The 27,152-nt window shown below is 32.1% G+C and overlaps 1 protein-coding gene across 1 annotated transcript in view; it reads right to left on the reverse strand.

Annotated features, from left to right (window-relative positions):
- Positions 1-1,309: 1,309 nt before the first annotated feature.
- Positions 1,310-27,152, reverse strand: part of LOC111697774 (potassium voltage-gated channel subfamily B member 1) — a 34,632-nt gene continuing 8,789 nt past the window's right edge. Inside the window, exons 5-12 of the mRNA XM_023467893.1 lie at positions 25,374-25,463; positions 23,656-23,733; positions 22,304-22,333; positions 17,757-17,864; positions 16,644-16,864; positions 15,054-15,202; positions 13,964-14,081; positions 1,310-2,641 (exon numbers count right to left, since the gene is read on the reverse strand). Coding sequence (XP_023323661.1) covers positions 2,233-2,641; positions 13,964-14,081; positions 15,054-15,202; positions 16,644-16,864; positions 17,757-17,864; positions 22,304-22,333; positions 23,656-23,733; positions 25,374-25,463 — 1,203 coding nt within the window. The 3' untranslated portion in view covers positions 1,310-2,232. The remainder of the gene's footprint in view (positions 2,642-13,963; positions 14,082-15,053; positions 15,203-16,643; positions 16,865-17,756; positions 17,865-22,303; positions 22,334-23,655; positions 23,734-25,373; positions 25,464-27,152) is intronic.

Below are 27,152 nucleotides of genomic sequence, written 5' to 3' on the forward strand. Positions count from 1 at the left end.
AATTTTATTTGACTTCATTTATTATTTCCAAAATCTGAAATTGCATTTTTCTATTTTAGTGACTGTAAGTTTTCTAAACTACCTACTCAATAAAAAGTCAATTAATATAATATTATTTATTTAGTTGCATAGATAATAAGACAATATCATCAGTTAAATGTGATAAAATATGTTATTACAATATATGATATATTTTGATATATTTTGTGGAACATATTTCAGATATATTTTATGGTAAGTCAATAAATAGAAGAATGTACTGAATTGAAAATGAATTTAATTCCGGTTTCTTATTAATTTTAATATTTTCTATAATATTGATTTAACACATGTGAAAATATAAAATGAAATAAACTGAAATCAACACAAAATTCTTTTTCCCTCTACAAGAGGATTATTTGTTTGCAGAAAATATATATTTTTTTATAGAATATCATTCAATCTCAATTAATAGACGACGACGACTTTATAATCATAAACTGTGTTTTAGTTATGAATTCCAACATAAATGAAACCTAAGAATTTGTTTGTGTATAGAACAGACTTGACAGACTTGTCTCGTCTTAATTCTGTAATGATAAAAACAGTCCTAGAACAATTCTTGCTAAAAGTTAATTTAGCATGATTAAATTTGCATAATTGTTTAATTGTCTAGCTACCGAAAGGGGTTGGGAAGGTAAGATTTTAAAAGTGTAGATGTACGATGTACAGCTAGTGTACATAAACTGTATAATTAGAATTGTTTTTATTTAACCGTGAGCCAAAGTTTGATCAGAAAACATCAAATTTGAAATAAAGTTTGTTAATTCAAAACTAGAAATATAATTTGAAATAAAGTTTGTTAATTCAAAACTAGAAATATAATTTGAAATAAAGTTTGTTAATTCAAAACTAGAAATATAATTTGAAATTAAAATTGATAATTAAAACTAGAAATATAATTTGAAATAAAGTTTGATAATTCAAAACTAGAAATATAATTTGAAATTAAGTTTGATAATTAAAACTAGAAATATAATTTGAAATTAAGTTTGATAATTTAAAACCGGAATATAATTTGAAATAAAGTTTGATAATTCAAAACTAGATATATTATTTGAAATAAAGTTTGATAATTCAAAACTAGAAATATAATTTGAAATAAAGTTTGATAATTAAAACTAGAAATATAATTTGAAATTAAGTTTGTTAATTCAAAACTAGAAATATAATTTGAAATAAAGTTTGATATTTCAAAACTTGAAATATAATTTGATTTTATAATTTATGATTAGAAAACCAAAAGAAATAATTCATAATTGAACCAAAAGTGTTAAAGATAAAAAGAAATGTATAGCAAATCTTATAGATTTTGCAAAATCACTACGCTTTGCGCCAAACTTTTTGGGAAACTTTGCATTGCTCCTTTAGATTATATTAGTATCGTCAATAACTTAAAAAATACTTTTTTCTCTTTAATTCTACTTAGATTGGGATTAAAGGTCCAAAAATGGTTGTAAAAAACTTAAATTTTTAAGACTATTCTTATTGTAAATAATCTAACAGTTTTATGCTAATGCAGTGAGAACCAGCAACCTGTTGAATGCATGTCGTCTTTGTTTTTTTCTTTTGGTATTCGCAGTGTTTGCAATCAGAAATATCAGTTGCAAAATAAAAAGGTAAAAATAAGATAACGACAATTCCACTGTTTTCTGGTTCTTCCTGTAGAACAAACTAAAACACTCAGCATTTAAATAGCATGGTAGAGTTATCATTTAAAGACACGATGTGGGTTTAGCTTTTTAGGGGCGGGGAGGGGAGGGGTGGGGTTATTTATATTATAATGAACTTTTGTTTTAGTCTAGTAATAGATTTGCCTTAAATATTATGTTTTATCCACAAAGAATTTTATTCTTTGTGACCACATTTCTGCTCGAATTGGGCTTACTCATTATTGTCTAATTTATCGCCCCAACTGACTTTATATACCGCTCAACACTTTATTGTCCCGGCCGTATAAATAGCAACATTGGAATATCTCAGCTTTACATTAAACTTGAAATCTGATAAAATATAAACTAAAAATTATATATATTGATTTGTTACTGCAGGGTCGTAGGTTAAACGCAAATCATTAGCGATAAATTATACATAGTTATTCATATTCAATGCACATACGGCAATGGAAGAAATCTGAGATAATATAAAATATATATAATATATATATATGAGTAACATCTTTGTGTATAATTATTACATGTGTAACTCAGCTTTGGAAAAATGTCTCTGGAAAAATCCGTTTTTATTTCTTGCATTCTCGGGGTGCCTTGGAGCACTGAACTCCGAGTTCCTAAGATGAACAGTATCCGGATGCCTAGCTGGAGCTGAGACAGGGTTCCTAAACCTGATGGTGTCCAGTCCTCTCTCGTGAAAACTAGTCGGCATCCAATGGTGGGTTGGGGAACTAGGTTCAGCTACGGAGAAACTGTTGAACCTTGAAGGCACGTACCCGGAGTTCCAATCCGGAGCTGAACCTTCAAACAGCGGGTCACGTGACCCCAGTTTTATTTTGGCGTTTTTTAGGTCGTCTTTAGTTTTCCGCCAAAGTAAACCCTGGCGTTCAGCGTTTAATTTGTCTTTAATCACCTCCTTATCATGGAACCTGAACATTGTACAGTATACAAGGATAAAGGTACAGCTGGGGTACATACACACATACTTATTTTGTGAATTAAATATCTACTGTAAATTAAAGGGTAATGCAGTTAATTATTTTAATTTATCATTAGATAAAGGTTGATACACTCGCTCAAATGGTAGAATCTATTTCTATTCTAGATCAAAAAAACTTGTAAGAAACAATTCCAAATATTTGCAGAAATTACCCTCCCCCCACCCCACCCCTTTAACAGTTTTCATTAAAAATGGGGTGTACTAAATTCTATATACTTGGTACACTCTGTCAAAAATAAAATATGCTTCAAAAAAATTCAAAATACAATTAATACATAAAAATAATCAGATCACTGCAAAACATCGAAGGTGAGGAAATATTGGTAAAATAAAATTTACTGCACACGGGACGGTTTTAAAATAAAAAGTTTAAATTAAAGAGAACTATGCGATCAGTCCAGAGTAGGTGTAAAATAAAGAGAACTATGCGATCAGTCCAGAGTAGGTGTAAAATAAAGAGAACTATGCGATCAGTCCAGAGTAGGTGTAAACTTAATTTCTTTTGCTCATCAGGATAAAACTATTTTTGGGGGAAGTAGGAATATAGTGAAATATCAAATTCTAAGAATATGTTTTAGAGAAATTAAGATGAACTTGCTTGAACAAAATGAATTATTGAAGGAATTAAAGATCTTGAGTGTTTTAGAATTAGTTTACTGACATATAAATTCATCCTTTAAAGTCACAATGGAAAAGGTAAGGGAAAAAGTCCTAATTTCTGCCACCAAGAAAGCTCTTTATAAAAAAAGAATATTATGTCAAATTTCTTTTCTGTTGTTTTTTTTTACAGTGTTTTTCAAAGATATTCTTTACTGTGACATTAATAGATGGATTTCAATGACTTAGACTTCAGACATAATCCTTCCCAAATCTCCATTGACAAAAAAAAATTAGGCAAAGTTTTTAACAAATCAAAACGAACAGGGGCGGCTTACGATATTTTAGGAGGAGTGGGGGAAAGGGGAAATAATTGAATTATCACGATTTCCCCCTGGAAATTTTTACAGGAAATTTGGTCAATTTCATGTCAAAACCATGAACAGCTGGTGGTGGAAGGTGAAAGTGCTTTAACAAGATTTTGAATTAAAAAATTGTTATTTTAAATGTGAAAAAATGGCGCTACAGGAAATATGTTATTTGAATCTATACTTAAAAATGAAAATTAAAGGGCTAGAAGGTGCCTACTCTCTCTACGTGCGCTCCTAACTTTACAAGGGGGGGGGCGTCCCCCCATTTTTCCAGGAAGGGGGACGTCCCCAAATTTTCCAGGAGGAACGTTCCCCCTTTCCTTCCATAAGCCGCCTCTGAAAATGAGTTCTTTTTAGTTGAATAAAGTTAAATAATGAATGTCTTACATATTATACTAGGGAGTCATCAACTCCATCCGAACATCCCGTTGAGGATAAGAGTTGTCCTCCCTTGATAGATAGGTCATGGAGGTCGCCGAGGAGGCTCGGTTCCCGTTGAGGCTGCCGTTATGCGTAGCGAGGCTGTTCTCTAAGGACTCGGTCCTCAGACTAAGCCTGTACCTGGCCTCGCGTATGTTTCGTTTAGTCTCCGCCCAGTTAGGTAGGTTAGTGCCAGCCCTCTGTTCTCCTATCTCCTGCTCTATTATTGACTTCTCGTAGTACCTGCAGGATACAGGGTTCAGGGTGTACATCATACTCAAGTATTAGGGTCATCGAGTACATTGTACTCGATGTACACAAATTATGTATTATAGAGAGGTCGGCATGCCTTTGAAGAAGATATTAAGCGAAGTAATTTGCTGAACATTCCGTTTAAAGGTTTAATCTATTTATTTACAAAGTTTACCCTGTTTCATAACTACCCTAGCCTTCTTTTTTCCTGTTTGCTGTAATACACTGTTGTACACTACATGATTGTACACATATATCTATCTATACATCATGCTTATGGCAAGAAATAATGGTTTTTACCGGATGTACTGGATCCAACATCCAACCTTAAATTAAAACTTTTTGCTTTTGGATCGATCTGAGTTCAATCGATGAAGCTTAGGCGATTCCGTATAAAAGTTTACAAAACCATTCATAAAAATTTCTCGTATTTTTAATAAAAGTTTAACATATTTACAATTATAATTATTTTACCTTCTAACTCCTAACAGACTAACACACCTCTTATTTCATAGACCAATTTAAAACAACTACAGAAATGTATATACTAGGCTAGTCGTTCGTTTGTTTGTCTTTTAAACGTAAGCACAGCTGAATAAGGTCAGGGAAAATTTTTAAAATTTTCATCAAAATAATTTTAAAAAATGAATCGAATAGTTAATACCAACTCTTATTTTATAATCCCCTTCTATGTAATCCATGTATAAAAACAGAAAACTCGGTAAGAAGCTAAATTTCTTCCGAAGTTGTTATAATTTGGTAAATTATTAAACCCGTCTCTTTTACATTGTTTTTTTTCACATTCTAAACCATTTTTCCATATCCTAAACCATTTTTCCACATCCTAAACCATTTTTCCATATCCTACACCATTTTTCCACATCCTAAACCATTTTTCCACATCCTAAACCATTTTTCCATATCCCAAACCATTTTTCCACATCCTAAACCATTTTTCCATATCCTAAACCATTTTTCTACATCCTAAACCATTTTTCTATATCCTAAACCATTTTTCCACATCCTAAACCATTTTCCCACATCCTAAACCATTTTCCCACATCCTAAACCATTTTTCCAGATCCTAAACCATTTTTCCACATCCTAAACCATTTTTCCATATCCTAAACCATTTTTCCACATCCTAAACCATTTTTCCACATCCTAAACCATTTTTCCATATCCTAAACCATTTTTCCACATCCTAAACCATTTTTCCATATCCTAAACCATTTTTCTACATCCTAAACCATTTTTCCATATCCTAAACCATTTTTTCACATCCTAAACCATTTTCCCACATCCTAAACCATTTTTCCACATCCTAAACCATTTTTCCACATCCTAAACCATTTTTCCAGATCCTAAACCATTTTTCCACTCCTAAACCATTTTTCCATATCCTAAACCATTTTTCCACATCCTGAACCATTTTTCCAGATCCTAAACCATTTTTCCACATCCTGAACCATTTTTCCAGATCCTAAACCATTTTTCCACATCCTGAACCATTTTTCCACATCCTGAACCACCTGAAAAAACTCCACACATGCTATCAAATAATCAACAATATTTTCTTAATATTTAGCAAGATTATTTCTTTTCTGTTTTTTTTTTCTGTAAAACATATAAGAGTAACATCAAATTAGAGCATTAAAACATACAGGGTGTCCCATGAAACATGACAGTAGTAGCAACACGACTTGAAAGTTGTCTTTGAACTTTGAATTTATTTGAGACATTTAGTCGTCAACCTACTTTCACATGTATGATTCTTGAAACAGCAATAAACCACAAAATTATCCTAATCCTGGTATTTCCCAAATGTAGTTTGCCTTTTTTGTACTGTCAATATTACCGGAAATGTTAAGAATTTCGGTTAGATTTAAATTTTATTAAAATGCCAAGACTAGGGGTATCTAGTGTTAACTCTAGAATTTGACTTCTAAAATTAGATCTGCGAATAAATTTTGCAAATTGTTTTGAAGATCAAAAACAACCTTTATTTGTCTTGCTACTGTCATGATTCGTGTGTTACCCTGTGGCTGTATCTAATCGTAACATTTTCTCTTTTGGTATTTTCCAGGGGGCGGAAACGTCATGTGTGTCTGTCTGTGTGCAAGGAATACCGAACTTGTGTACTTTAGGTATATATATATTGTGCATAAGAATCTCGGTATTTGTACAGTCTAGGAGAGTACATTTGTTTATTGTTAATTGTTTACTTAAAAATAAGTTTAATATACAAGTAATATATTATTTACATATTTCAGTCCAACACTATAAGCCAAATTTTCATGCAAATAATATAATTTGATTAAAGTTTACAATAAACTACTCGTTATTCAAGCTTAATTATAATTGACGACATTGTTCTGCAATTTTCTTGACTGTAGTCATGTTGTGTGTCTGTACCAAAAGAGTGTGTGTAAGGAATGCCGAACTCATCTGCAAAGCAGTGCGACTGGCTTTCTCATGTCAGACCAGCGCCAACGCCCTTCCCTTTATTCCTATTCCCTGGTATTTTCGCTCGAAAAATAATTTGAATGTATATCTTCTATCGGACAAATTATTTCTATCCTTTCATCTTAAGTTCCATTGTATTGATTTACTTAAAAAAAGTTTGAAACACATGGATAAATAATGGATAAATCAAGTTTAAGAGTAATTTATCAAAAACAAATAAACTTTTCCATTCTTATAAATTTATTAATAGAATATAAAAGTAGATGAACTAAAAATTATAAACACAACTTTTTTTAAAGAAAGAGGGGGTAGGTGAGGGGTCCTGATGTTATTTTTTTATTTGACAGTTCTTAATTATGCTAAGAGTCCAACGTGAAGCATTTTGTAATTATTTTCGTTGTCAATTTTGGAATAAAATGTAGACTTGACTATTTAGAAGAAAAATAGGAGGAATCAAGTCTACAGTATCCTAATGTCTAACCAATCAAATTTAAGCGTCATGACCCCATCGAGGTATTAGACAACGAGGGAGCATGCCAAGTAAAAGACTGCCTGTTAGATAGCCACTGAACTCTGTACAAATCATCCCAGGGGTTATATTATTTAGTATCAAAATGTTCATCATTGAGTACATATGTTGTTCAATAAAGGTAAAAATATCCCTAGTGGCGCAATTTGCAATTGAGGCCTTCCAGTTACAATAACTGAAATGAATTTAAAAATATTGGAAGTTCGGAAAAAAAGTATATTTCAAAATGAAATTTTAGATTTTTTCATATAATTAAAACAGATAACCTTACAATCTTTAAACTGTAGCAAACATTTTTTTTATCAGTGGTTCAGCATTAATATTTTAAGTAGAATGTTTAATAGATTTAGTGTGACCTCTCGTGGCAGAATTATGAACTGCATTCAGATTTCAGTTGCAAACGAGAAATGATGATAATTTATTCAAAAAATGATATACAGCAATTATTCTTACTTTCAGAATGAAAATTAATAACAAAAATTAATGAAAAGCTAAAGTTAATTTCAAAATATTTGTTTGAAAAGATTTTAAAAAATCATAAATTTTATTATACAGAATTCCATATACCCCAAGCCAAGTGAACTAGAAGGGTAAAATGTTCGAAAATGGCAATTGCTGTACGTTGTACGTACACTATACCGAAAACCAGGACAGGAGCTAGATAACTATGTCTGCCCCTAGTCTTGACTATACTATTCAGATAAATACCGATTTCCTATAGGACTATTTTCATACTTTTTAGAGATTTAGATTTAACTTAACTTAAATGCTTGTAATTTGACATCTAACAAAACTGATTTAATTAAATGAACGATTTAAAAAAAGGTTGTAACGTGGGTAGCCTTACTTAAAGTTGTAACGTGGGTGGCCTACTTAAAGTTGTAACGTGGGTAGCCCTACTTAAAGTTTTAACGTGGGTAGCTCTACTTAAAGTTGTAACGTGGGTAGCCCCACTTTAAGTTGTAACGTGGGTAGCCCTTCTTAAAGTTGTAACGTGGGTAGCCCTACTTAAAGTTGTAACGTACGTGTGGGTAGCCCCACTTTAAGTTGTAACGTGGGTGCCCTACTTAAAGTTGTTACGTTGGTAGCCTTACATAACTTTGTCACGTTAAAGAGCCAGCTTTAATATTATATCAAGGCAATAAATAATAATAAATAATAATAAATAAGCTGTCTGAAGTATTTTCCAACCCCGGTTAAAAATATCAAAATGATTTAAAGAATCCTGGGTCTGGTAAATTGAATTCTATGAATTTAGAACATTTTCAGTTCTTATCCTATATTGTAGCACGAGAATACACACAATTATAGGTTTATTGAGTCATCTTGATATATCAGTTCAATCAATAGATAACTCACACTGCACAGTTGGTGTTAATATCAATTCAATCCTTCTATTCTCAGTATTAATCTATTCTATAAAGGGACTGTAAATGTAATTTCAAATGACCATAATTTTTTTTTAGTAGCTGCTGCGAATATTTACACTGTCATGAAAAGTTCGATTAGGATTTTGCCAATTACTCAAATCAGCAACTAAATGCACATTGTAGGGCTACAGAAAACCCAAAGGCCAAAGAGTTAAGACAATTTAATATCTGGTCTTATAGGGAGTGACTGGCGATGTATGGTAGTTGAACTGAGAATGTACTATTGTAGAGAAACTTTTTAGGATTCATTTGAGACATATAAAACGTTTTAATGATGTATAATTACTGAGTTTGATCGCAATGTCCACGTACATTTGGATGGTTAAGTTTTGAGAATCGATTTTTTTGAATTATTAAATATATAGCGACGACAAAAAATGTAAAAAAATCTACAAAAATCTATGTAGATGTTAATGAACATATTTCTGAATTGAAATTTTCTTAATAAATTGATGTTAGAATCAGTTAGTTATTTTTCATCATTTTATAGAAATTCTTATTCTTTATGAATTTGTTCGCAGATTTCTTCCAATTCTTCAAATGTCGTCTTTTAAATAAAAATTCCAGGAAATCTACAGAAAATGTTTGTGAACAATAAGACATTACAGGAACCAGTAACTGAATAAGATTACTTTTTTTCGATGATAATAAGAAGTAAATTTTTACTTTCTCAACCTATTCCTAATCAACTAATTAGTTTACTGTAGAATTTTACTACATTTTTCGTCGTCGTTATTGAATTTTTTTTTAAAAAGCGATTTTCAAAATCATTCCTTGAAAATTAACAATCATGAGGAATTCAACGATTGAATTTGCGCTCTTACTGAACAGATATGCACCGTAAAAACGTCTCAAAGGTATTAAATTATTCCTTAAGAAATTCTCCACAATACTACATTCTCAGTTCAGCAGCAACTACCATACATTACAAAAGTTGATGCATAACTACCATATTCAATAAGATCTCTATCTGAGTAACATTGAGAAAGATATTGATGTTTTTCTATCTAAAAACATGTAATTCTGTTACTTTCCTCATTTTCTCTAAATCAAAGCTGAAAAAGAACCAACAAGAGAAAATAATTAATTATCCGCTAGACAAATAAGGACAATGAAATCTCATTCTTCCTTGACCAGCCAACGATTAAAACGCAGTAGTACCGATGTGAATCGGACATGCCATCTTAAAAATAGAGGCCCCCTAGCGCCTTCAGTTCCTTTTAAACGCTTTTAACACTAGTTTTTTCTAGTTTTATCTAAACAATTTGTGCCCGTTCTTCAGTTATATACTCCTGTATTATTCTACCCCTCCGAGGTTTAGATTATTTTGACCCAAAGGATGTCATCCGTCGTCTTTGCAATAAGGCGAGAGATCAGATATGACCAATTGTTAAATATTTTTCAAATATTTAACCTCCGTACGAGAAACTTTTTTAAGAGTAGAAAATCAATTTGACATACGTGTATTTGTTGTTCTCTGGATTTTAATTCATAATAATTATCAAAGAATTATGATGTAAAGATAGTTATTTCAGAGGTGTACGATTTTTTAGTACTGCAGTGTACTGTCTCTGGGCGGTAAAATAAACACTAGACGGATGTTACAGCCTGACATGGGATCCATTTTAACAAAAAAAATCTTTGAAATATTCTGGTCATATGAAAATTATGTGAATTATCAAAATTATCAAAATTAAATGCTTTTATCCTCCTCGGATACTAGAAGAACACTGATGCATTTACTCTTGTTTACAAACACCGCCCAGAGAATATTTACCCATAGAATACGCAACAGCAATTAACTTTTCTTACCTTATAACCTTGATTAGAATGACCTTTACAAAAATCCCCCTCATCATTAAATGTATATGTTAAGGGGTCTGTACAATTTCCCTGTACGAGGGATGGAACCCCCGGACGCATGAGCTTCACTATGCAGACACAAGCCTCCCAGATTTCCCAGGCAGACCAAGCCTCCACTATGCAGACCGTGCCTCCGTTATGCAGACCGTGCCTCCGCTATGCAGTAAACAAGCCTCCACCATACAGAACAGTTTTTTTTTATTTTGGTTTTTATGTGTAATAAAAAATTCTAACAATTTTTTTTTGACGTAGTGGCATACGAATTTTACGAAAGATTAGAGTTATTTATTGATTGTCATGATTAGAAAAATATATGGACTCATAAAGTGGTTTATAAGATTTATATTAAAACTTTAAACATTTCTTACGCAAAAAGGAAGATATTGGGAGAAATATTTCTGGAGTAATCTTAGTTTATTTGGTTGTAATCTTTGATTTATTAGATACTTGTTGAATTTGAACTACAAAAAAATTGGTATCCCTTTAAATCAAAGATTTTAAAAGATGAAATTCAATTCAATTAAAATTTTTTCTATAAATACTTTCCTTTTCGTGAAAAAAATGTTTAAAAGTTTTATATACCACTTTATTAGACATAATTAGGCACTATTTATGATAATGGATAAATACTTCTCATCTTTGAGAAACCTCTCATGTCACTATGTCGAAAAAGCTGTAAAAAAATCTTTTATTTAAACTTAAAACACAAGTTTAAAAAAACCTCCTGTATGACTCTGACATATTTTGATGTATTGCGCATGCTCATTACTGCATAGTTGAGGCTCGGTCTGGCTAGCCAATCTGGGAGGCTCCTGTCTGCAAAGCAGAGGCTCATGGCGTCCAGGGGTTTTCATCCCTTCCTGTATAAACTGTCTATCAGAATTCTATACTCTAACCTTTCTCCGGTTCTTTGCCTCTATGAGCTCTTTGTACTTTATAGCATAATCGATCTTTTAACTGTATTTATCGGGAAATATCAATGAAGTTGATGTAATTAATCGTGAGCAAACCATTCTCAAACTTATGTTTTAAAAAAGAAGACTTACCCCCCCCCCCATTTCTCCGAAAAAATATTTTACTTGAGATGCAAGGCCCAAATTTCTAAAATGTCAAAATCTAAAAGGAGAAATATGTCCAAACTCAAGATGGAAAATTCAATAAGGTAATATGATTGATTGGAGGATGGAAAACTTTATTCTTTAAAAAACTGTACACCTGTACATCGTGCACCCGTACACCTGTACATTCGTACACCTGTACACATGTACACATGTACACATGTAACCCGAACACCTATACACTTGTTAACCAGTTTCCTGTACACCTGTACACCTGTACACCTGTACACCTGTTCACTTGTACACCTGTACACATGTACACATGTATACCTGTACACATGTACACCTGTACGCCTGTACGCCTGTACACCTGTACACCTGACTGTACAAATTACTGAAAAATTTATACCACACTCAAAACTATAAAACTGGTTTATGTAAAGTGAACAGTACAGTGTACACCTATGTGCAACGGTAAAAGGGTTCACCACTGTGTAATAACTTATTGTAGACCACTGACCGCTGTTATACTACAACTTTAACTAGCATCTTAAATATCCTAACTTCCCATCCTTCTCAACCATATTTTGTTCATGCAAAGTGAGTCTTTTGAGATAAGACTTGAACCTCCAAGGGGTTGTATGTAAAATTCTAGGACAATCTGTAGAATCTGTAGAAATTTTTTAGGGAAACATTTTGAAGGCAACAAAATATTTGTGTTGTCTTCAAATTAAATTTAACAAATACAATGTACCAGAGGAGAATTACTTGAAATTTTGCATACAATCCCTTTTTGTGCAGAACAAATTAGTACAATGGACAGTGGACAGTGGACAATAGACAGGCTATACGAGTTCTTTGCGACAATTTTCCCTGGTTTTTTCGATTTTTTGGAAATATTTGATTTTATTCTAAAACTAAAAATAACTGATCAATTCCTCGTCTTATGATTATTTTAAATTCCTTATTTGTTAAATAAAAAACTAGTGCTAGCATGCTTGCCTTTAGCTAAACCTGGTGAAAGCATGCATTATTTTAACTATAAAGCACGTGCAATAATATTCAGAAATACTGTTTGGTTCCATTTTTTATTTTCTCAAAAATAATTTTTTTCAGATCGATTAATTTCAAAGATCCTGAAAAAAAATCTTGATTGATTTCAAGAATTTAAAAATTCATTCTTGAATGTACTGACAGTACTGATATATCTTCCGTGCTAGCTTTCTCATCTTATTTAATTTTTATCATGAAATATATTCAGATTCCAGGAGAACAAATTTAAATTAAAGATTTTCCGAATCTAATGTTCTTTTTAAATTCTACAGGGTATCTTTTTAAATATAGCCTGTAGTTGACCAGAGAGTAAATTAAAACCGATTTTAATTAAAAATATTAAGAAAGTGCTTTCTACTTTTTAAAAAAAAACACTGTAGTTTATAGATAAATATTGCACTAAGGTTGTAAAGTTGAAAAAAAGTAGATAAGGAAAATATAATAAAATTTGACAAAAGTGACATTTGGTGTCAAATTTTCTTTGCCTTAAGTTATTTTGTTCTTTTGAAATTCTTGAACTATTCAATTCACTTTATCTTATATGTACACAGTACACTAAACAAGATTCTATGTACACAGTACACTAAACAAGATTTCTGAATATTGTTAAACTAAATAAATTAGGAAAAGTATTCAAGAGTTTAGAATTTAGCATGCACATTCAATTTGAGATGCATAATTTGTTGTTCTTTAACATTGTTACGATTTGTTAGCTGTTAATTGTTAGAAAATTACTGATTAGTGAGTATAGAGTAGAAAAAGAATTATTATAATATACATTTTTTTTTCATTCTGTTTTTATTTTACAGAATTATTACCTGTAGTTAGCTACTATGATGGATATGGGAGGATTCTTATTTCTTGTTAAAGTTAGCTACTTGGATGGACATGGGAGAATACCTGTTAATTTCATCTACTATGATAGATATGGAAGGATACCTGTTACAGTTGGTTGCTATGATGGATATGGGAGGATACCTGTTAAAGTTAGCTACTATGATGGATATGGGAGGATACCTGTTAATGTCTGCTACTATGATGGATATATGAGGATACCTGTTAATGTCTGCTACTATGATGGATATGGAAGGATACCCGTTAATGTCAGCTACTATGATGGATATGGGAGGATACCTGTTAATGTCAGCTACTATGATGGATATGGGAGGATACCTGTTAATGTCAGCTGCTATGATGGATATGGGAGGATACCTGTTAAAGTTAGCTACTATGATGGGAATGGGAAGGGTAATGCACAGGACTCCACAGATTGCACAAAGGGAAGCAACAAGTTTTCCAGCTGCAGTCTTAGGAGCTATATCTCCGTATCCTAGAAAAATATAGTTTAGGAGCTATATCTCCATATCCTAGATAAATGTAGTTTAGGAGCTAGATCTTCATATCCTAGGTAAATGTAGTCTAGGAGCTATATCTCCATATCCTGGATAAATGTAGTTAGGAGCTATATCTCCATATCCTAGATAAATGTAGTTAAGGAGCTATATCTTCATATCCTAGATAAATGTAGTTAGGAGCTATATCTCCATATCCTAGATAAATGTAGTTCAGGAGCTATATCTCCATTTCCTAGATAAAAGTAGTTTAGGAGCTATATCTTCATATCCTAAATAAATGTAGTTTAGGAGCTATATCTCCATATCCTAGATAAATGTAGTTTAGGATCTTTATCTTCATATTCTAGATAAGTGTAGTTTAGGAGCTTTATCTTTATATCCTAGATAAATGTAGTTTAGGAGCTATATCTTTATATCCTAGATAAATGTAGTTTAGGATCTTTATCTTTATATCCTAGATAGATGTAGTTTAGGAGCTTTATCTTTATATCCTAGATAAATGTAGTTTATGTGCTTTATCTTTATATCCTAGATAAATGTAGTTAGGAGCTATATCTTCATATTCTAGATAAATGTAGTTTAGGAGCTATATCTCCATATTCTAGATAAATATGATTTAGAAGCTATGTCTGAATAAACTAGACAAATGTAGTTTTAACTCTCGACACTTATTAAGAGATTTAAATAAAACATTTTAATTACATTTAAAATATTAAAATCCAACGGATTTTTTTTTCAGATGTAAAAACTAGAGTTTTTTCAAACATCCTTGTTTTTAGATTGAATTCTAAAGTTCCACGAATTCGTAATAGATTGTTAATTTCTTTCTCTAGATTAAAAAAAATATCTTTTTTATTGTAAAAAAGAGAAAGATTTTTCACCTACAAATTAATGTCGAAACCGTGACATTCACCCCCCCTCCTTCTCCCCTGAAAAAAGCTATTAACCTGTGCTTGTCATTGTAATGATTGCCCAGTATAAGGTTTGTGGAAGAGTGTAGAACATTGTATCCGGTTCATCTTTCTCCAGTGCATAGGCTAGTCCAGCAAATATTAGCATTCCCATACTCACAGTCATACTCAACAATAACAGCTCTCTAAATAGTGGAAACTAATATTAGCATTCCCATACTCACAGTCATACTCAACAATAACAGCTCTCTGAATAGTGGAAACTAATATTAGCATTCCCATACTCATGTTCATACTCAACAATAACAGCTCCCTTAATAGTGGAAACTAATATTAGCATTCCCATACTCATGGTTATACTCAACAATAACAGCTCCCTTAATAGTGGAAACTAATATCAGCATTCCCATACTCATGGTCATACTCAACAATAACAGCTCTCTGAATAGTTTCAACAAATGATTCGTATTCCTATTCTACAGTTTTCTGGTTATCACTGTATTTTAAATCGGACAGTGCCATGTTTACATTTCATGGATTGCTACAGTATAGCACACTTATTCACATTTCTCCCCTTCATGCATTGACAAATATAAGAAGATAACCCGACTGAAAGGGACTGTAAGCGTTATTTCAATTGACCTTTCATTGCCATCTTTCAAATTAGGGGTCACTTAAAATTGCTTTTACAGTCCCTTTAAGCTTCAGTAGAAGAGTTTAATTAGAAATTATTCAAATCTAATTATTTTTGAAAACCCCTGTGGCAAACTCATTAAACTAATGAGCATGATATTCAGCTCGTTAGCTCCTGCAAAAGTAAGACTAATTCCACCAAATATATATAATTGTAAATAAAATATGTCAATTAGAAAAAGCTGGGATTTGTGAGTGGGCGGTAGGAAGGGGAGATATGACGGGAATATGGTGAATAAAGGGACTAGAGACTTTATTTTTTTTTGATCCTCCATTTATAAACCGTCATGTCAGATCAAAACAATTCTCCTTAAACTTAAATGACGAATGAGATATCCTTTTTGTCTAATTGAAACTTGATTATTTTAAATACATATTTATGCTACAAAAAATTTAAGACATTTGCAGAACTCGGCATCTTTTTAAAAGATACAGAAAAATGAAGATTATTTCCTCATTGTCGATCAGATAGAGGTTTAAAGGGGACCGTTGTGAACCGAAAGTGACCCTCTTTGAATGGAATGTCTTTTGAAATAATACATATACAGTATTTTACATTTATTGCATGAAAACGAGCTGCTGCGTCGATTTTTCACTGGTCGGTACGTATGAATGCAAATACGATACAGTAGACCGGTTTGGATCATGCAACGATTAGCGCCATTTGATTTTGCTGGATCAATTTTCAAAGGAATATCAATAAAGACTATTTTAGTGAGGTATATTTGTTTACTAAGCTATTTAAAGACAATTTAATACCGCCTATTTGCAATTTATGATAATGGGCCTCCTTAAAATTCAACTTATCAAGTGATATGGGTCTTACTGTATACTCTTTTAAGATGATTAAATGTTTTAAATTTGCTACCAATTAAGACACAAGTTAAAAATCGATGAGAATTTCGCCATTTTCTTGTATTTCTAAAAACTAACCTGTGACTATTTCTAAGTGTTGTTCCCAATGTTTTAAGTCCTGTGATATGTCTGGATAGTTTAAATATTCTTAAAATCCTGAGAATTCTGAATATTTGGGCCGCCTTTGCGATATACTCAATAGAGTACTTGGAGGAGAGAAGGTTGAGGACCAGAGAGAAGTAGAAGGGTAGAATTCCAAGTAAATCTATTATATTCAAGAACGAAACAAGAAACTCCATCTAAACAAAATAGTGCTATAAAATTTTTTTATTAATTATTTTCAGTGACCTACAGGGTTTTACACAAAGGATGAAACTTCAGCGACGATTGTGCAAAATTTATTAGAATTTTTCTTCCATTCACGCCAAACGGTTCCCTGCAACTGTAAATACCATCTTCTATAGCATGATCTATTTTGTCATAATACTCTGTGTTGTTGGCAAAGAACTAAATTTAGCCTTTAAATCGTTGAATTTAACCGCAAATTAAGACGTCATTACGTCGTATGACGTTTTATATCTTAAGGTAATAATTTTTGTGCGAAATGAAAGGTCACTGAAATACTTAAAATAAATACTATTAATAAATTTGAATGTTGTCAGTGTGCTGTGTACTATGTAGTTTACCTTGTGATGAGTTACAATGAACCGTATAAGATACTGTTAGTTTACCTTGTGTGGAACTACAACGAACCATATAAGATGCTGTGTAGTTTACCTTGTGTGGAGCTACAATGAACCATTTTAGATACTGTTTAGTTTACCTTGTGTGGAACTACAATGAACCGAATAAGATACTGTGTAGTTTACCTTGTGTGGAACTACAATGAACCATATAAGATACTGTGTAGTTTACCTTGTGTGGAGCTACAATGGACCGTATAAGATACTGTGTAGTTTACCTTGTGTGGAACTACAATGAACCGTATAAGGTACTGTGTAGTTTACCTTGTGCAGAGCTACAACGAACCATATAAGATACTGTGTAGTTTACCTCGTGTGGAGCTGCAATGAACCGTATAAGGTACTGTGTAGTTTACCTTGTGCAGAGCTACAACGAACCATATAAGATACTGTGTAGTTTACCTTGTGTGGAGCTACAATGAACCATATAAGGTACTGTTTAGTTTACCTTGTGTGGAGCTACAATGAACCGTATAAGGTACTCTAACGTGAACCAACCGACGAAAATTGCTTCTGTCACCCGAAAAAAATAATTTTCTTCTTCATTTGGTTTCTCCTAAAATAAATGAATTAATGCCCAATATCATTGTTTTCTAGAGCACAAAATAAAACAAAAACAGTTGGTCCATTTGATTGTTCAAAGTACACAAAACGACAGTTGGTCCAGTTGACATGTTTTAATTTTTTTGTTTTATACACTAAAGTTTGGTCCCAAAATAATACTAGTACACAAAAAAGTTTGTATGAGGTTTTGTCGTCTTTGGTTTAGAAAAAATGGTTTCGTATTGATACGAAATTGAGGCATAATTTCCTGCAACAAAAGTCATTTCGTTTAAAAACACGAAACTGTTACGCTAGAGAATCTACTGTTTCGTGGAAACCCTAGTTATCACACAAAATATTATCTATATCTAATAATACAGGATTAAAAACTTTCAGTTTGTATCAATAAAATTAAAATTAATATTTTTTTTATCAATTTATTAAATACTAGCTGAAGCGCCCGGCGTTGCCCGTACAAATTTTAGTTACACTTGAAAATAATTTGAATTTTGAAGAAACAAAATTGATATATATATATATAATCGAAGAGCTTTATTATTTAGACTAGCTGAAGTGCCTGGCGTTGACCTTGCAATTTTTTAAAGCCTATGTTACCCTGCAGGGTACCCATGGGTTTTCTAAAAAAATTTCAGCCAATTTGGTCCAGTCGTTTGGCCAGCTATAGCTATCATATAAATAAATGAACATAGAGCTTTCTTATATAGAGATGGATGATAGATAGGATTTTAAAAGGTTTAGAACGGTTCTAGGTACGTTTATCTATTACACAAAACTATCACTAAATAATAGAGAAAGTTGTCGAACAATAGAATGTTTGACGATTGACAAGATTTTTAATCTTTCTGCATAGACAAAGGAATTGATTACTCTCTTTGCTATCTGATGGTGTAAACTTTGATATTCTATACTTTAGCAAGTTGACTTACAAAATTTAAGTTAAGTGGTAGCAAAGGTCATCATGTTGCAAAGATATAAAGATAAGAAAAGTAGATTCCTAGTTCCTAGTTTCTTTAAAAAATTAGAATTATGGACATAAAAGGTTTTTACTAATTGTCGACCCAGGAACTTAAATAAAAAATATTAATAATTACAAAACGAATTTGCGATCCTGCATTTATCCCCTTCAAAACTTCACAAAAAAACGTTTATTTATATTCAACCCTCTTTTATCTTGGTTAGTTCTCTATTCCCACGGAGCAGAAAGTTTCAGAATCAATATTCTTAAGTTTTAGAATAGATGTTATCAATATTTTATTGGGAGAAATTAAAATTTAACTTTTAAAAAGTTGGATTTTCTGTAATTCAAACTAATGTGCAGAGTGTTTCACGAAACATTGTTCAATGTTCAGACCTGGCAATTTTAAATTGTGGTCTGGGTTTTTTGGACTTCTTAAGTCATATATCAACATTATTATTATAAAGATTATAAAGATATATTCACACACAAAGATATAAATGCATGTATAAATGGTGTAGTTTTTAAATAAATTTTTGAATATATATAGCTTTACAAAAGAAAAAAGAAAAATATGCAAAATTATTCACAAATAGGGGACATTGATCATTACTCATTACATAACATATTTATCATTGCTGCAGTTATTACGTAATCATCGAATCCTTCAACATATAAATTATTCATTCTTGTATTTAAAAGTTCTTGTAAAACCGGAACTTTCCATGCATGTTCCAATGGGACATCAAAATATTTCATTAGTTTCTTAAATAACATTTTATTAAGATCAGAAAGATGTACAGAACAATCATTTGCAATGGAAAATAAATTTCTGCCAAGAACTGTGTTAAGGTCATTTTTTCATAAATTAGAAAGAAATCTATGTTGCAAAAATATAGGGATTATAGATTTAAAAAGATTTAAAAAATAAAAACATAAATTTTATCAATTTTTATTCGACATAAAATGAACTTTTCTGTACAATGTTCACACAAAATACAGTGTTCAACATCAATGGAAATTAAAGCTCAGAACTTGCTTCAATAGTCTCATAGTAAGACACACATCTACTACCTAACATCGTTTTTACATGTAAACATTGTGAAATATTTTCAATCAAGTACCTATGCGTATCTCTAGGTACATTAAAAAGAATTCTAATAGCAGTATTCCATGCTGTATACAATTTCGAACACAAATTTAGCCAAAATTGTCTAAAACAACGAAATTTCCAACCTCTAGTAATTTTGAAAGAATACAAAAGGCAGACCACGTTTAGAAAATTCCAGGATTAGTATTATGTAAACATTGCTTCAAAAAGCTCGCTTGTAAAATTAGGTTTACAAACGAATCCGATAAATTATGTCAAGAGCAAAGACGATTTTCCCGTCGGTTCTCAACAGCCATGTTTCGTAGGACACCCTGTATAATCTTTAATATGTGTTGATGAAATTAATTAAGTTAGACGTTAAATACCAAATCATGGTTACAAGTTAAACAACAAGGTAATAGATTTGAATCTCTGTAAACTAAAATACGCACAGCCTAATGGGCCAAAATCTTTAATTAGGATTTTCCTATATACTTCGTTTAAATTGATCAGATAGATAGAAAAATATCCAGGACTAAAAAATATATTAGTGGGTTGGCTAGATAAAACTAACTAGGAGAACTGATCCCAAATATCGCTATTCCCAAATGTAAATAACTGTAATTGGTATTCTGCATAAATCCCAAAGTATAATTGTTCCTATAACTTGTCAATTTAAACAGACATTTTTTTTAGAAAGATTAGATTTGGTTTAGACACATGCATGGATAGTTGGACTTTTAGGAAATATCAAATTGAAATATTTATTTTATTTTATTTATTTTCGTAAACGTACACAATTTAAATAATTGGTACAATTAAACAGAAGAAGAAAAAAGTATATATCAAGAATGAATACAAATACAAGAACAAAATCATACTGTAATAAAAAATTAATAATATCTTCAAGCTCAGCTTGGTCAACTCCATTCATAACAATCTTATTGTTTGTTAAAATAAAAAAATGTACTTTCATAATACATTTTCCATGTCTAGTTTTCAGTTTCTAAAAATTTATGGTTAGATGAGCTAAGAGATTTATAAAGACTCCGTTGTTAATGTACAGAAAGTACACATAGTCATAGCTTTGAATATCAAAGGTTTAAAGACTCAGAATCTAGGGATTAAGAAACTAGATTTGGTTTCTTTATGGAATATTCATCCATGTGGTTTTAGATTAAATGTATTTTTGTTATAGTAGAGAGTGATGCATATAGAAACTATTAGGTTAAGTATTCAGAACTGTTAATTCACTTCCTTAATGGGTTTCAGTGTTCAAATTGTAAAGTTGAGAATAAGAAAATTAAGTTCTGAGTTCTCAGATTTAGATTTTTATCTCAAATATGGACGAATATCCCAAAAACTTTTAGTAAAGTTTGATGGAACCTAGAAAAATGAAAACTGCTCAGAGAGAGAACGAGTTTGGTGTTGGGGGGGGGGGGGTGAGGGACGAAATAATAAAATCTATAAATTTATGAAAAACATATTTTCACTCTGCGATACACACTTGCCTATACATTTACAAGAAAAGAATTGTCTCTGCTAATCTAAATAATCATGTGAGAAAAAGTAACATTTTAAATGGAAAACGAATAAAAGGATTCGAAAAGCAGCCTCTTTAATCGTTTAAGAGGATAAGTTAAAAAAGCTAGAGTCCCTTCAAATAACATTTTCTATAAAAGTTTTGTTAATTTTGGGCCTCAGAAATATCTTTTAGATGACTCAGTTGTTTTCCGAATAAAATAAAATGGGGCATTATCAGTTTTTGAAAAATTGAACAAGCCCTTGGGCTAAAAAATACATTTCATATCTTCTTTGGCATGCTCTACGGTTATTTTCTAATTATTACGATTCAGGGACACCAGAAAGAAAGGTTTATTAGCTTGGTGCCCCTGGTCTAATTATATTTTAGGGGCACCAGGGAGAAGGGTTTTATTTAAAGTTTGGTGCCCCTGGTATAATTATTTTTTAGGAGCACCATGAGGAAGGGTTTATTAGTTTGGTGCCCCTGGTCTAATTATTGTTAAGGGACACCAGGAAGAAGGGTTTATTAGCTTGGTGCCCCTGGTCTAAATATTGTTAAGGGACACCAGGAAGAAAGGTTTATTAGCTTGTTGCCCCTGGTCTAAATATTGTTAAGGGACACCAGGAAGAAGGGTTCATTAGCTTGGTGCCCCCCCCCTGGTCTAATTATATTTTAGGGGCACAAGGGAGGGTTTTATTTATAGTTTGGTGCCCCTGGTCTAATTATTTTTTAGGGGCATCAGGAAGAAGGGTTTATTAGCTTGGTGCCCCTGGTCTAAATATATTGTTTAGGGGCACCAACTATAAAGGTTAAAGTTCTTGGTGCCCCTGGTCTTTAGGATACAGAGGTAACACCCCCTACCTCAATAGTGTCTACACCCCTGGTAAACTCCTGAATATAGAATTCTTTTCATTTTTACCCAAGAATTAAACAAACAATAAAAAAGATCCAAGCTAAATGTAACAAGTAACGTTTGAAAAAATTTTAAATCTTTTAAAAAGTTTGAATGAAAATTATCGATAATTACTGTAGTTTTCTAAAAAAAATAGTTGTATAGACGTGTCCTCAGAACTACTATAGCACAAATCTTTCCGAATAATTAGAAAAGATTGATTAGGAATAAAAAAGCAGTTGATTACAGAATGTTGATTACAGAATGTTGATTACAGGCTTTTGATTACAGAATGATAATTGAGAGCCTTAAGAATCGTCGTTGATCGTTCATGCTCTGTAATAACAATATTCGTATTAATAGAGTTGTATGATTTTTAGACTTTCCATAATCATAAAATCTTCGAAAGTATTTTTAAGCCACAATTTGTCATTAGTTAGCCATCAACGATCAAAGTAGAACTTCAAGTCTCTTGGGACATTAGGGTTAACATTAAAGGTGAGTCATTTTCTTTACTAAATCCCAACCATCGTTAGACGAGGGAAGGAATGCCAGCCACAACAATTTCTAATCCGAGCCACATTCTCCTCATTTAACGTCCGAGCCACCTCGGAATCCTCGTACTTCGATTATTATGTGTTTAAAAGTTTCCAATTCTCGAAGATTAAAGTATTTTTAAAAAATCTGGTCACGTTAGTGCATAAAATATGGATGTACTTAAGTATTGCAATGATTACATCATGTTGGAATCTTCAAACCAATGAGTATGATGTCAAACTTTAGTTTAAATCTTTTCTGCCTCCTTAATGGCTAACCATTGCGATATAAAGTAAATAGCAAAATATTGGCATACCTATGCCAATAACTTTCCCCATGGAACCACCCGGAAAAATTTTATGGTTTTCTCTATAATTAACAAAAAAGATTGAAGTCCTATACATTTGGAATTATTTACTACACCAGGAAGATTTTTAAAGACATTTTAACTTGAAAACCTTAATTCAATTGATTTTTTTTTTCGATTTACAAAAATTCAATATTTCATTTGCCCTAACTTGGCTCGATTCTTAAAAAAATGTAGCTGGGAAGATTAGACATTTTTGAAAAATAATATTGAAAGGACGAGGATTTCGATGTGGCTCGGACGAGAAAATGAGGAGAATGTGGCTCGGTCGAGAAATTGTTGTGGTTGGCCTACCTCCCCTCACTAGACGATTCTGCGACTTAAATGATTGTAGACGTGATCTATTTAGTGGCATGTCAGATTCACAACGGTACCCGTACATTGTTTGTTGATTTATTTATATTTTGTAGATCTAACCTGGAACTCTGGAACTGTTGAGAGGATTAACATTATTATAGATGCCAGCAGGAACATAGAGCTAACTATCACCAACACCTGCACACAATACAACTGATTACTCGCTACAAATCCTATATCTTTACAACCTAATAGTTTGATAATTCAAACGTTGTCTACTTGGTCTAATTCATTGCTTAAAATGTCAATATTTACGACAACAGGTTGCAGAGATAAAAGGATTATATTTCATATTTATGTTCTGTTTCTTTGATACATTATTTTTCTTATTATTCGCGTTCAGGTTGAGCTCTGACTCTAGGGATCCCGTTGATGATTGTTTTGTAATAATAGAACATGCCAAGCAATTAGGAACTTATTTACTATTTTTATACAGAGTTACCCACAAAGGAGGAAACTTCAGGGACGACTGTACGGAATTTATATCTTTGGGATTGTTAATTTTTTTTGCTGTGAGATAAGTGGCCAAATTTAGAAAAAAATAAATGTGGTAAGAAAAGTGGCTGAGAGCGCCATAAATTCCTCTATAACAAAAAGAACGGACAACTTAAAAATTCACTATTAACTTGTTCTAAAAGTTGAGTGTACACATATATTGTTTAACAATTGTAACATAAAGGAATACGAATCGGACAGGGGTCTTTATTTTTAAAAAAGATTTTTAGTGTTCATATGGGGGGGGGGCATGGGGTGTCGGAAGGGTTCATTAGTAGCACTAATAATTTTGTTTATATTCTTTCCAGAATCCATCACACACTTTCTTTTCAAACAAAACTCTTAAGGTTCCTGGTATATTTTCCTTAGTTCCAATCTAGAGAACGTGCGGAACCAATTTGGTTTGGATTGATTAGTATGTTTACTATTGCAAGGGATCAGTATATAGGATAATGTAAACACAGCTTGCTGGATGAGAAATCATGGATGTAAGATAATGCTTGATTACTTTCACTTAATCAACATTGGTCATCATTACAGCCTTTCAAGTACATTCAATAAGAAATGACAGGGTCTAAAAGTGGAAAAGCAAGTTTGGGTAAGTGGTAAAAGGAAAAAAAGGGGTCGAGAAGTTCGGCATATGATAGAGAGGGACTGAGAAGTGCGACAAAGGAAAGATTGGGACTGAGAATTGCGGCAAATGAAAGTGAGGGACTGAGAAGTGCGGCAAATGGTAGAGAGGGACTGAGAAGTGCGAAAAATGAAAGGGAGGGACTGAGAAGTGCGGCAAATGAAAGGGAGGGACTGAGAAGTGCGGCAAATGATAGAGAGGGACTGAGAAGTGCGGCAAATGATAGAGAGGAACTGAGAAGTGCGAAAAAGGAAAGGGAGGGACTGAGAAGTGCGGCAAATGAAAGGTTGGGACTAAGAAGTGCGGCAAAGGAAAGGGAGGGACTGATAAGTGCGGTAAAGGTAAGGTAGAGACCGAACTGAAGTGCGGATTGGAAACGAATAGTTGTAAAGAAGTAATAACTCAGAGTTCTATTTCGAAATATCTACCATCTATAAATATTTTCATGCATTTCACATTTTTTACTGAATTTATTTTTTCGATGCTTTTATCATTGAGCATTTCTTCATGGTGCTAATTAATCTATCCTTCAAGAGGGTATTGTTTTCATTCTTATAATACTAATGGAAAACAAGTTTATACTGGATTAAAATCAAAATATGAGGGTGATATTTTTATCCAAGTCCATACAGTTTATCCCGTCTTAGGTTACCTTGGCTGCTCTAGAAGAGTTTGGATATTCAAACAGTTTCCAGATTGTATTTCTCAGCTTAGCACAGCACATCCCTTCAAACGGATTTATCTAAAAGTTAACATGAAATAATTGAAAAAATCTATTTTTAGAAAATTGATAGAATATGTTAACATAACAACAACTTATATACAAGAAAGAAATGTTCGTCCAGGAAAGATAGATCAGGAACTTTAAGCTTCGAAATACCGTACAGGTTGTACAGTTTGCAAATTTGCATACGGACGGCAAATCGGAACAGTATACCAAACGAATCATCTGCTTCTAATGATATTTTAGTGCAGGAGCATTGGAGGAAACTGTCAAAATTAAACACATATTAAACAACGATATCTTCCAGATTATTGATCAGATAAAGGTTTAAAGAGTATCGATTTTCATTGGGCTTACTCCTCCGCCCCGTTTTACTCTATTTACTCATTTAATCTAGCTAGGGAGTACAGTTCTCTAGTTGGCGTAATTAGAACTTAGTTTCCGGGATACAAATAGAAATATAGAGCTCAGTTTCCTGGATACAAATAGAAATATAGAGCTCAGTTTCCTGGATACAAATAGAAATATAGAGCTCAGTTTCCGGGATACAAATAGAAATATAGAACTCAGTTTCCGGGATACAAATAGAAATAAAGAACTCAGTTTCCGGGATACAAATAGAAATATAGAACTCAGTTTCCAGGATACAGATAGAAATATAGAGCTCAGTTTCCTGGATACAAATAGAAATATAGAACTCAGTTTCCGGGATACAAATAGATATATAGAACTCAGTTTCCAGGATACAAATAGAAATATAGAACTCAGTTTCCAGGATACAAATAGAAATATAGAGCTCAGTTTTCAGGATACAAATAGAAATATAGAACTCAGTTTCCTGGATACAAATAGAAATATAGAACTCAGTTTCCAGGATACAAATAGAAATATAGAGCTCAGTTTCCAGGATACAAATCGAAATATAGAACTCAGTTTCCGGGATACAAATAGAAATATAGAACTCAGTTTCCGAGATACAAATAGAAATAATTTTAGTTCCAAGATTTCTGTCAAAAATGCATCAACTTGTAAAGTTATACTGAACCAAATAAAGGTTCAATAAATGCCTCATTTTCAGGTTTAGTTTATAGCAGGGATATTACTCTTTTATATTCTTTAATATATTTTGTGGACTGATGGGACTCCAAACAGGCAGGATTCATCCTGGTTTTGTATATTAATATGTAGTATCACGTGATATCTTTATAAGATGTGTTAATTGGTAAATCCGTATTCTCTAGGCCGCTAGTTTCGATACATTGTATTCTCTAGGCCGCTAGTTTCGATACATTGTATTCTTATGTAAATATCTTTTTTTTTGCCTTTGACATGGTTTGTGTGATTCACAACAGTACTCTTTAAACCTCTGATGAAGTATCAATTAGTTAGATATCGTCGTTTTTTATAATAATTCAAGGGATACAGTCTGTCAATTTCCATCACTGTCTCTGCAGTAGGAAATTTGTTCTTATCTTACTCATTCATTATAAAGGTTAATTTAACATGATTTATGATTATATATGTCAAGAACAGTAACACTGCTCTAAATTAAAAAAAATTTAGCTAAAATCACGATTAATAATTTCGAGCAATTTTTTAAACGTTTAATGCTAATAAAATTCTCGCAACAAACCGTAAACAAATTTCAGATTTGTAGAAGGGATTTACAAAAAGAATAATTGATAAAAAATTTTTTTTAAATTTTCT

This window comes from Eurytemora carolleeae, unplaced genomic scaffold, assembly GCF_000591075.1.
Source record: "Eurytemora carolleeae unplaced genomic scaffold, Eaff_2.0 scaffold305, whole genome shotgun sequence".
Lineage (NCBI taxonomy): Eukaryota > Metazoa > Arthropoda > Copepoda > Calanoida > Temoridae > Eurytemora > Eurytemora carolleeae.